Source organism: Somniosus microcephalus, chromosome 34 (assembly GCF_052327205.1).
Source record: "Somniosus microcephalus isolate GS21.2 chromosome 34, FLI_Smic_1.0, whole genome shotgun sequence".
NCBI classification, from domain to species: domain Eukaryota; kingdom Metazoa; phylum Chordata; class Chondrichthyes; order Squaliformes; family Somniosidae; genus Somniosus; species Somniosus microcephalus.
Window position 1 is genome coordinate 327,242 of NC_141020.1, and position 12,697 is coordinate 339,938.

The window sequence follows — 12,697 nt, forward strand, 5'->3', positions numbered from 1 at the left end:
GTGGACCTGCGAGGGAGCACCAGAGGCGGCGAGCAGCAAGGCCCAGAGCCCCGAGAAAGCGGAGAGTCGGCGGACCTGCGAGGGAGTACCAGAGGCTTACCAATCCAGGTTCCGGGAGAGGGAAGCAAAAAGTAACCCAAGTGTGATGTCACCAGGAAGCAGCTAAGTGATTGGCTGGTGAGTATTTCTTTCTCCTTTACATTACAAGCTTAAATTCTGTGGTTTATATTTTCTTGGGTCTGTGGTGTCGTGGGGACAGTTGGTAAATAAGCACCCTAGAGTATATCTTTAACTGGTGGTATTGAATTAATTTAAAATTAAAAGGGGTAAGTCATGCCAGGAGAGCCCAGCCCCGTGTTATGCTCCTCTTGCTCTATGTGGGAATTCAGGGACGCTGCCAGTGTCCGACGACCACGTGTGCCAGAAATGCATCCAGCTACTAACGGGCCATATGGAGGCGCTGGAGCTGCGGACGGATGGGTTGCGGAGCACACGATGCTGAGGGTCGTGGATTACACATTTGATGAGTTGGTCACGCCACAGGGTAGGGCTGCACAAGCAGAAAGGAAATGGGTGACCACCAGGCAGAGCAATAGAAGCAGGCAGGTAGTGCAGGCTGTGGCCATCCCGCTTTCAAACAGGTATACCAGTTTGGATACTGTTGAGGGGGATGACTCACCAGGGGAAGGCAGCAACAGCCAACTTCCTGGCACCAGGGGTGCTTCTGCTGCTCAGGAAGGGAAGAAAAAAAAAAAAGTGTGGGAGAGCAATAGTGGTAGGGGATTCTATCGTAAGGGGAACAGATAGGCATTTGTGGCCGTAGATGCGACTCCAGGATGGTTTGTTGCCTCCCTGGTGCCAGGGTCAAGGATGTCACTGAACGGCTGCAGGGCATTCTGAAGGGGGGTGGTGAACAGGCAGAGGTCGTGGTTCACATTGGGACCAATGACATAGGTAGGAAGAGGGAGGAGGTCCTGCAGCAAGAATTTAGGGAGCTAGGTAGCAGATTAAAGAGTAGGACCTCAAAGGTTGTAATCTCTGGATTACTCCCGGTGCCATGTGCTAGTGAGTATAGGAATAGGAGGATAGAGCAGATGAATGCGTGGCTAAAGAGTTGGTGCAGGAGGGAGGGCTTTACTTTCCTGGATCACTGGGCCTGCTTCTGGGGAAGGTGGGACTTGTACAAGTCCGACAGGTTGCACCTGAACCAGAGCAGGACAAATATCATTGCGGGAAGGTTTGCTAGCACTGTTCGGGGGGGTTTAAACTAAAATAGCAGGGGGTTGGGAATCTGAGCAGGGAGACAGAGGAAAGGAAAAACAGGGATAAAAGCAAAAGATAGGAAGGAGAAAAACAAAAGTGGCAGTCAGAGAAATCAATGGTTTAAATCAAACATGGCCACAGTAAATAATAATTCTAATAGGTCTAAGAGCGTTAAAAAAAGCTTGAAGGCTTTGGTGTCATAATGCGAGGAGCATTTGTAATAAGGTGGATGAACTGGCTGCGGAAATAGAGGTAAACGAGTATGATTTGGTTGGGATTACGGAAACGTGGCTCAAGGATGGCCAAGACTGGGAACTCAACATCCAGGGGTATTCGATATTCAGGAAAGATAGGCAAAAAGGAAAGGGAGGTGGGGTAGCACTACTGGTTAAAGGAGGGATTAATACAATTGTAATGAAGGATATTAGCTCTGATGTGGAATCTGTATGGGTAGAATTGAGAAATACTAAGGGGAAAAAACATTAGTGGGAGTGGTATATAGACCTCCAAACAGTAAGGCGGAGGTTGGGGATGGCATGAAAAGGGAAATTAAAGAAGCGTGCAATAAGGACACAGCAGTCATCATGGGTGACTTTAATCTACATATAGATTGGGCCAACCAAATTAGTAACAATACTGTGGAGGAGGAATTTCTGGAGTGTTTACAGAATGGTTTCCAGGACCAATATGTTGAGGAACCAACCAGAGATCAGGCCATCTTAGACTGGGTATTATGTAACGAGAAAGGATTAATTAGCAATCTTGTTGTACGAGGCCCCTTGGGTCAGAGCGATCATATGATCGAATTCTTCATTAAGATGGAGAATGAAGTAGTTGACACAGAGACAAGGGTCCTCAATTTAAATAAAGGAAACTACAATGGTCTGAGGAGCGAGTTGGGTAGGATTGATTGGGGAATGGCACTCAAAGGGTTGACGGTGGATAGGCAATGGCAAACATTCAAAGACCGAGTGGATGAGCTACAGAATTTGTTCATCCCAGTTTGGCGTAAAAATAAAACAAAAAAGGTGACTCAACCGTGGCTAACAAGGGAAATTAGGGATAGCATAAGATCCAAGGAGAGAACATATAAATTGGCTAGAAAAGCAATAATCCTGAGGATTGGGAGCAGTTTAGGAGTCAACAAAGGAGGACAAAGGGATTAATTAAGAAAGGGAAAATAGAATATGAGAGTAAGCTAGCACAGAACATAAAAACTGACTGTAAAAGCTTTTATAGATATGTGAAGAGAAAAAGAATGGTGAAGTCAAGTGTAGGTCCCTTACAGTCAGAATCAGGGGAATTTATAATGGGAAACAAGGAAATGTCAGACCAACTAAATACATACTTTGGTTTTGTCTTCACAAAGGAGGACAAATAACCTCCCAGAGATGCCAGGGAACATAGCGTCTAATGAGAGGGAGGAACTGAAAGAAATCAGTATTTGTAGGGAAATGGTGTTAGGAAAATTGATGGGACTGAAGGCCGATAAATCCCCAGGGCCTGATGGTCTACATCCCAGGGTACTTAAGGAAGTGGCCCTAGAGATAGTAGATGCAGTGCTGGTCATCTTCCAGAACTCGATAGACTCTGGAACAGTACCCATGGATTGGAGGGTAGCTAATGTTACCCCACTATTCAAAAAAGGTGGTAGAGAAAAAGCAGGAAATTATAGACCAGTAAGCCTGACATTGGTAGTGGGTAAAATGCTAGAGTCTATTATAAAAGATGTAATAGCAGAGCACTTGGAAAGCAGTGACCGGATCGGACAAAGTCAACATGGATTTACAAAAGGTAAATCATGCTTGATTAATCTACTGGAATTTTTTGAGGATGTAACTGGTAAAATAGATAAGGGAGAACCAGTGGATGTGGAGTATTTGGACTTTCAGAAGGCTTTCGATAAGGTCCCACAAAAGAGATTAGCGTGCAAAATTAAGGCACATGGGATTGGGGGCAAGGTATTGACTTGGATAGAGAACTGGTTGGCAGACAGAAAGCAAAGAGTTGGAATAAATGGGTAGTTTTCCGAGTGGCAGGCAGTGACTAGTGGGGTACCGCAAGGATCAGTCCTAGGACCCCAGCTGTTCACAATATATATTAATGATCTGGACGAGGGAATTGGATGTAATATCTCCAAATTTGCAGACGACACAAAGATGGGTGGGAGGGTAGTCTGCGACGAGGATGTCATGAAATTCCAGTACGATTTGGACAGGTTGGGTGATTGGGCAGAAACATGGCAAATGCAAGTGAGGTTATCCACTTTGGTGGCAAAAACAGTAAGGCACATTATTTGAATGGCAATAGATTAGAAGGGGAAGTGCAAAGAGACCTGGGTGTTATTGTGCACCAGTCGCTGAAGGTAAGCATGCAGGTGCAGCAGGCGGTTAAGGCGGCAAATGGTATGTTGGCCTTCGTAGCAAGAGGGTTCGAGTACAAGAACAAGGATGTCTTGCTGAGACCGCACCTTGAGTATTGTGTGCAGTTTTGGTCACCTTACCTGAGGAAGGACGTTCTTGCCATGGAGGGAGTGTAGCGAAGATTCACCAGGCTGATACCTGGGATGGCAGGAATGACATACGAGGAGAGATTGGGTCGATTGGGCTTATACTCACTGGAGTTTAGAAGATTGAGGGGGGATCTCATCGAAACCTATAAAATTCTGTCAGGTCTGGACAGACTAGATGCAGGAAGGATGTTTCTGATGGCCAGGGAGTCCAGAACCAGGGGTCATAGTCTAAGGATAATGGGTAAGCCATTTAGGACTGAAATGAGGAGGAATTTCTTCACCCAGAGAGAGTGGTGAACCTGTGGAATTCTCTGCCACAGAGGGCAGTGGAGGCCAGTTCATTAAATATATTCAAGAATTGGATATATTTCTTGAGGCTAAAGGGATCAAGGGATATGGGGAGAAGGCAGGGACAGGGTCCTGAATTTGGATGATCAGCCATGACCTCATTGAATGGCAGAGCAGGCTCGAAGGGCCTACTCCTGCTCCTATCTTCTATGTTTTTATGTTACAGGCTGGTCAGTTTAACATTAGTGGTGGGAAAAGTTTTAGAAACAATAATCAAGGAAAAAATTAACAGGCACTTGCAGAGTTTTAAGCAAATTAAAGGAGAGAACACCAGATCGTGTTTGACTAAACTAATTGAATTTTTTGATGAAGTAACAGGGAGGATCGATGAAGGGAATGCAATGGATGTTGTCAGCATGGATTTATGGAAGGTGTTTGACAAAATACCACATAGAAGGCTGGTTAACAAAATTGAGGCTCATGTAATAGGTGGGTCAGTGGCAGCTTGGATAAGGAATTCGCTTTTCAAAGTAGCACAAGTAAATGGGGCCTTTTGTTGGGCACCATGAGTCAGTGCTGCCCTACAGCAACACATAGGAACTGGGTTAGCAGCCTGGACAAGACGTGGCTGTGCGCTCACTGGGTGGTGCAGATAGAAGGCTGGTTACCAAAATTGAGGCTCATTGAATAGGTGGGTCAGTGGCAGCTTGGATAAGGAATTGACTTAAGGACAGAAAACAGCAAGTTGTGGTAAATGGCAGCTTTTCAGACTGGAGGATGGTAGACAGTGGTGTTCTCCAAGGGTCAGTGTTGGGCCACTGCTTTTTGGATATATGTAAATGACATGGATATTGGAATAGAGAGTAGAATTTCTAAATTTTCCAATGACACCAAACTTGGGGGTGTGGCAAACAGTGATGATACCAAATCGACTGCAACAGGACAGAAAGGTTAGCAGAATGGGCAGACAAACGGCAGATGGAATTTAATAGAGAAGTGTGAGGTGATGCATTTTGGCAGAAGGAACAGAGAGGGGCAATATACACAATACAGGAGAAACTCTTACCTGAACCTACTCCTGAATTTTGCCAGTTAAGTTTTACTTCATTAGTGGCAGTTCCTGGATCTGTGGCTGTGTAACTGGGGTTCGTGCACTTGTTGCTAAGCAACAGGGACGCTTGGTCTGTGGCCAGAGTCCTGCACATGTTGCTAAGCAACAGGGAAGCCTGGATTTGTTGCTGTGTACAGAGCTCTCGTACCTTTTAAACTATACCTCTCTGTAATCCGGACTTTGCTAAACCGGCACCACGCCGGTCCTGTTGGTGCCGGATAAAGAGTTTCCTGTACCACAGTTTTACAGAGTGTGCAGGGACAGAGGGACCTGGGAGTTAATATACATAGGTCCCTGAAGGTGGCAGGACATATTGAGAGAGAGTGGTTAACAAAGCATATGGGATCTTGGGCTTCATAAATAGAGGTAGAGTACAAAAGTTATGCTGAATCTTTATAAAGCACTGGTCAGGCCACAACTGGAGTATTGCGTCCAGCTCTGGTCACCACACTTTAGGAAGGATGTGAAAGCCCTTGAGGGTGCAGAGGAGATTTACCAGAATGGTTCCAGGGATGGGGGATCTTAGCTACAAGGACAGGTTGGAGGAGCTGGATTTGTGTTCATTAGAGCAAAGGAGGTTGAGGGGTGATTTGAGAGGTGTACAAGATTATGACGGGTTTGGATAGGCTAGACAGGGAAAGGCTGTTCCCACTAGTTGATGGTACAAGGACGAGGGGACACAGATTTAAGGTTTTGGGCAAGAGCTACAGGGGGATGTGAGGAAAAACTTCTTTTATGCAGCGAGTGGCGAGGACCTGGAATTCGCTGCTGACGGAAGTGGTGGAAGCAGAGACACTCGATGTTTTCAAGGGGAGACTGGATAGGCACTTGACGGAAATAAACTTGCAGGGCTACAGGGATAGAGCGGGGGAATGGGACTGACTGGATTGCTCGACAGAGCTGGCATGGACTTGATGGGCCGAATGGCCTCCTTCTGTGCCAAAGCTCATCCACTGTGCCCCAGGCCAACACAGGCACCCTGCACTGCACTCGTCAACTTCAGCTCCCCACCCCATGACCTAGTCTCATGGTTACACCAAATGAAATGGTCAATTATTGCCAGAATACTCTCTGCTGTAGACCTGAACAGGTTACTGAGTCGAGACTATTGAACTAAAAATCATTTGACAGAACTGATTCCATCAGTCTAAGCCAGATTCAAAACATGTCCGGGAGAGGGGAGGGGGCCATTGCATCACCCCATCCAACAAAAATCCTTTCACTCAGCCCCTCTTCCCTGCTCCCAGCCTCTCCCAATAGCACATTATAAGCAGCATTTTCAGGAAGTATTAAGATTTAAAAAAAAAAGGAAATGCTGAGCGAGAGGGGAAAAGTGGAAACTGAGGGTTAGGATGGGGTTGAAGAGAAAAGTTTATGAAAGAGGGAGACATCAAGGTTGCAGGAACCAGGCAGGGAATCCCAGAAGACAGGAGTGTAGCAATCACCAGTAGAGAGAACTGGAGGGGAGGAGGGCGGCCGGAGACCACACAGCAGGAGGGCCAGCTGGGCCAAGGGTGGAGATCACTGGCGGCAGGGGCGCTGGAGCGAGGCTCGGGAAGGATTTTAAAGCAAGCCGAAAATTTTTACAAACAAACAATCAACTTGCTGGAAGCTGAGAGGACTGGCCTTTGTGGGCGAGCATGTGGGCTGTGGCATTGTGAATGTTGGAATTTGGAGAGAGGCGAGGAAGGGAGCCTGGCTCAGGAATTCTAGCCATGAATTGGGTGATCCAGCATTAACACACTAACTTGCCCTTTCTGTAACAGAATTGCCAATGTGTTTTGGGGAGCCCAGGGAAACATCACCCCTTGGCACATGTGCCATGTTCAATGGCAGTCTCATCATTGATATGCACAATGTTCAAAGGGGGAAAACTGTGCACTATTAAGCTGCACCCAGTGGGCTTCACTGCATCTCGTCCCAGCAAGGACTTGGTAGGCCAACAGCATGTAACTAAATTAGATTGTAAAAGGAACATGAAAATGATAAAAAACACTGCGTCGATTGCCAAATCTGAAGCAAACAGATCACATACCTCCACACAGACTCCACTCGGCCTCCACACCCGACATCGTTATTGAGTGTAGTATCACAGGCAACACTGCCGCTGCCAAACTCCACCAGGGCCAGCTAAACCGGGTTTAAAAAATACATCTCATTATCACTGAGTTTACACAAACCTTAACTGGCTTTATTTCAGCACGAGCAACACAAAGCCTAGAACAATAAGGCTTTGCATGGAGGGGATTGAACAACAGGCATCGCAGCTCTAATTCTGCCACGTTCCTCTTCTCCACCCAAACTCAGATTGCTATTCTACACGTTTCCTCCATTCATCTCCACAGTGGAGAGGCGCTCAGGATCACCTCCGTTTCCTTGCGCACTTTTCAATCTTGCTGATGTCTTGTACCATCAGTAGTGTTAACCCTTCACTACACGAGACACATACACAGCTGCAGTATTCGGAGGATTGGCAGATTCTTGCTTCTTACTGCGCAACTCACCCCTCCATCAGCCGCTTTGCATTTCTTCATCGTGGGCTGCTGCAACTCTGGCATGTTCTCTGGGGACGAGGTCATGGCTGCAGATGCATTCCGTTTCCGATCCATTAACATAAGAACATAAGAAATAGGAGCAGGAGTAGGCCAATCGGCCCCTCGAGCCTGCTCCGCCATTCAATAAGATCATGGCTGATCTGATCCTAACCGCCAATCCACTATCACAGAACCATCTCCTGAATCTAACAGAATTAGACACACGAAATAGGAGCAGGATCAGGCTACACGGCCCCTGGGCCCGCTCTGCTACCCACAGGGCCATGACCGATCCGAACCTAGACTCATGTCCAAATTCCTGCCCGCTCACCGTAACCCTTAACTTCAAGGAAACTGTCTATTTCTGTTTTAAATTTATGTAATGATGTAGCTTCTACAGCTTTTTGGGGCAGCATATTCCATGGACCTACCACCCTCGGAGTGAAGTAGTTCCTCCTCATCTCAGTTTTGAAAGAGCAGCCCCTTATTCTAAGACTATGCCCCCTAGTTCTAGTTTCACCCATCATCGGGAACATCTTCCCTGCATCCACCCGATCCGACCCCTTCACAATCTTATATGTTTCAGTAAGATCGCCTCTCATTCTTCTGAACTCCAATGAGTAGAGTCCCAATCTACTCAACCTCTCCTCATATGTCCATCCCCTCATCCCCGGGATTAACCGAGTGAACCTTCTCTGTACTGACTCGAGAGCAAGTATGTCGTGTACTGACTCGAGAGCAAGTATGTTCTTTCTTAAGTATGGACACCAAAACTGTACGCAGTATTCCAGGTGCGGTCTCACCAATACCTTGTACAACTGAAGCAATACCTCCCTATTTTTATATTCTATCCCCCTAGCAATGAAAGCCAACATTCCACTGGCCTTCTTAATCACTTGCTGCACCTGCATACTAACCTTTTGAGTTTCGTGCACCAGGACCCCCAGATCCCTTTGTACTTCAGTACTTTCAAGTTTCTTGCCATTAAGATAATAACTTGCTCTACGATTTTTCCTGCCAAAGTGCATAACCTCACACTTTCCAGTATTGTATTCCATCTGCCAAATCTCTGCCCACTTACTTAGCCTGTCGATGTCCCCTTGCAGGTTTTTTATGTCCTCCTCACTCACTACTTTCCCTCCCATCTTTAGTATCATCTGCAAACTTTGATATGTTACACTCAGTCCCCTCCTCCAAATCATTAATATAGATTGTAAAGAGTTGGGGACCCAGCACTGACCCCTGCGGAACACCACTAGTTACTGATTGCCAGTCTGAGAATGAACCATTTATCCCAACTCTCTGCCTTCTGTTAGATAGCCAATCCTCTATCCATGCCAGAATATTACCCCCAATCCCGTGATTTGTTATCTTAAGCAATAATCTTGTGTGGCACCTTGTCAAATGCCTTTTGGAAGTCTAAATACACTACGTCCACTGGTTCCCCTTTAGCCACCCTATACGTTACTTCCTCAAAGAACTCCAGCAAATTTGTCAAACATGACTTCCCCTTCATAAAACCATGCTGACTTTGTCCTATTAAATTATGATTATCCAAATGTCCTGTTACTGTCTCAATAATGGACTCCAAAATTTTACCTACCACAGATGTTAGGCTAACCGGTCTATAGTTTCCAGCCTTCTGTCTACTGTCCTTTTTAAATAAGGGTGTTACATTAGCAGTTTTCCAGTCTGCCGGGACCTTTGCCGAGTCCAGGGAGTTTTGGAAAATTATTACCAATGCATCCACAATCCCTACCGCCACTTCCCTCAAGACCCTAGGATGTAAGCCATCAGGTCCAGGTGATTTATCCGCCTTGAGTCCCATTATTTTACCGAGTACCACTTCCTTAGTGATTTTGATCATGTTTAGCTCCTCCCCCCCTATAGCCCCCTGTTTGTCCAGTGTTGGGATATTCTTAGTGTCTTCTACTGTAAAGACTGATGTAAAATATTCATTGTGTTTTTGCCATCTCCATATTTCCCACCATTAATTTCCCAGTCTCATCCTCTAAGGGACCAACATTTACTTTAGCCACCCTTTTTCTATAACTATAAAAACTCTTACTATGTTTTTATATTTTTTGCTAATTTACTTTCATAATCTATCTTCCCTTTCTTAATCAATCCTTTTGTTATTTTTTGCTGTCTTTTAAAGTTTTCCCAATCCTCTATCCTCCCACTAGATTTGGCTACCTTATATGCCCTTGTTTTTAGTCGAATACTATCCTTAATTTCTTTACTTAGCCACGGATGGCTCTCTTCTTTTACACCCTTTTCTTCTCAGTGGAATATATATTTTTTGGAAGTTGTAAAATAACTCCTTGAATGTACACCACTGATCATGTATCATCTTACCCTTTAATCTATTTTCCCAATCCACTCTACTCAATTCCACTCTCATACCTTCATAGTCTCCTTTATTCAAGCTTAGCACGCTTGTTTGAGATCCAACCTTCTCACCCTCTAATTGAATATGGAATTCAACCATGTTATGGTCACTCATTCCAAGGGGATCCTTTACTAGGACATTTTTAATTAATCCCATCTCGTTACACAGGACCAGATCTAAGGTTGCTTGCCCCCTGGTCGGTTCAGTTACATACTGCTCAATAAACCCATCCCGAATACACTCAATGAACTCGTCCTCAAGGCTGCTCTGCCCAATTTGATTTGTCCAATTAATAGGATAGTTGAAATCCCCCATAATTATAGATGTTCCCTTATTACAAGCCTCAACTATTTCCTGATTGATACTCCGTCCAACAGAGTTGCCACTGTTCGGGGGCCTATAGACTACGCCCACTAGTGTTTTTTTCCCCCCTTATTATTCCTTACCTCCACCCAAACTGTTTCATTATCCTGATCTTTTGACCCAGTAATTTCTCTATTAAAAAGGGAAGCACTACCAAAAAACAGGAACAGTTTCAGGGTAACCTTCACCCAGTAAACTATTGGGGGGGGGGGGGGGGGGGGGGGGGGAGGAGGTCTGTACACCAGCCAGCTGATTCCCAAGGGCCCAGAAATGATTGATCGAGTGTGGGCATTCCAGGTCCTGTTTGAGGAAAGGACTTATTTTGAATGCTTACATTACCACCAGCTGCTAATGTGTTCGATATCAGACTCCTGCACCGCTCTTTCCATGCAAAGTATGGATTTTTTAATTTATTTTTTACAATCTAACCACAGTTGTGTGGGCTGATGTTATTGGCGGATAGGACCTTGTGCAGTGACTATTGAAGGTGTGAAGAGTTATGAACCAATATCCAGAAGCTGTTTGATAAATTGCTGGTGTGGATTTGGGAAGTCAGTCACAGAATCATTCATAGAATGGTTACAACACAGGAGGCTATGCTGGCTCTCTGACAGCACTTCACCTAGTCCTACTGCACCGCCCTGTCCCCATAAAAAAATTTTCTTTCAGGTACTTATCCAACTCCCTTTTGAAAGCAATGATTGAATCTGCCTCCACCACCCTGTCAAGCATTGCATTCCAAATCCTAACCACACTCTGCGTAAAGTTTATTCTTACGTCACCTTTGGTTCTGCTGCCAATCACCTTAAATCTGTGTCCTCTGGTTCTCGACCCTCCCGCCAATGGGAACAGTTTCTCTGTCCAGACCCCTCATGATTTTGAGCATCTTACCAAATCTTCTCAACCTTCTCTGCTCCAAGGAGAACAACCCCAGCTTCCCCAGTCTATCCACGTAACTGGAGCCACTCATTCCTGGAACCATTCTTGCAAATCTTTTCTGCACCCTCTAAGGCCTTCACATCCGTTCTAAAGTGTGGTGCCCAGAATTGGACACAATACTCCAGTTGAGGCCAAACCATTTTTTTTTTTTTTTTTTAAATAAAGGTTCATTGTAGCAGTTCGTGTAGATCACCACTAAATAAGAGTTTGACTTCGACGAACTATTAACAAGTTGTTTATTTACAGGAACAGGCAAATTACAACAGGTAAGATGGCCGACTGTAGGAGCACCGTGGTGTAGGTCTTGCCCCAGCGGGGACTCCACGAGGACTGAGTTCGCAGTCCTGTGGGGAGCGTGATGACGTCATCACGTTGCTCGCGTTTCTCACGCTTAGGGCGTCACGTGATGCACGTCGGGCTGTGCCGGTGCTTGCCGCGGAAGATCGCGTCGCCCCCGTCGGCAGGCCGTTGAGGCCAAAAACGTTAGGCCGGGCTGTGCCGGCGCACGCACATCACGTTGTACGTGACGTGACGTCAGCACGCTAGGGCGAGTCAAAAGGGGCAATGGCCCCAACAGGTAAGTTAAAAGGGCAACAGCCCCAAAAGGTAAGTTAAACATACAGTAAGTTAAGTTAAAGGGAATTATGTGTCTCAATGTAAGGGACAACCAGTGGTACTGCCACATCATAATTCCCACACTTTTGTACTCGATACCTCTATGAAGCCCAGTAAGTTTAACTGCTTTCTCAACCTGCCTTGCCACCTTCACCGATTTGCACACATAACCGCACGTCTCCCTGTTCATGCATCCTTTTAGGATTGTATACCAGCAGCCCCTCCCACACCGCCCCACCGGCGGGTTTGATTTTCCCCAGCTTCTCCCGCCTCCCGGAGGATTCGGAGTCCCTCGCCCCGCCCTTGCCTCGCGCTCGCCGGTCACTCACCAATCAAATGCCATCCCAAGATAACAAACCGCCATTTCCACGCCGTTTAAATACGGGGCGCTCGGCTACCCATTGGCTGCCGAGCCCGTCACGTGCGCCGGATGCGGTGATCCGATTGGAGAGGGAGAGGGAGGAGCGAGAACGAGTTTTCGCGCGCGAGCGTCAGAGAAAAAGAGCTTGCGCGCGCGAGCGTGTGTGCGTGCGCGCTCTAGCGTGTGTGCGCGCGCGCGCGCGTGCGCGAGCGCCGGCGAATCTGCAATTAGGGTTAGGGTATCTTTGTGTCTGCATTGCTTTGCGTGCATCTCATGTCAACTCTGCCATGTACCAGAACTGAAAGGAATTCCACTTCCT

At 46.3% G+C, this 12,697-nt stretch overlaps 1 protein-coding gene across 1 annotated transcript in view; it reads right to left on the reverse strand.

The window, feature by feature from the left end:
- Positions 1 to 12,439, reverse strand: part of LOC147096629 (uncharacterized) — a 29,491-nt gene extending 17,052 nt beyond the window's left edge. The window contains exons 1-2 of the mRNA XM_085973125.1: positions 12,347 to 12,439; positions 7,210 to 7,304 (exon numbers count right to left, since the gene is read on the reverse strand). Of these exons, the coding sequence (XP_085829251.1) occupies positions 7,210 to 7,304; positions 12,347 to 12,381 (130 nt within the window). The 5' untranslated portion in view covers positions 12,382 to 12,439. The remainder of the gene's footprint in view (positions 1 to 7,209; positions 7,305 to 12,346) is intronic.
- Between the last annotated feature and the right edge of the window lie 258 nt (positions 12,440 to 12,697).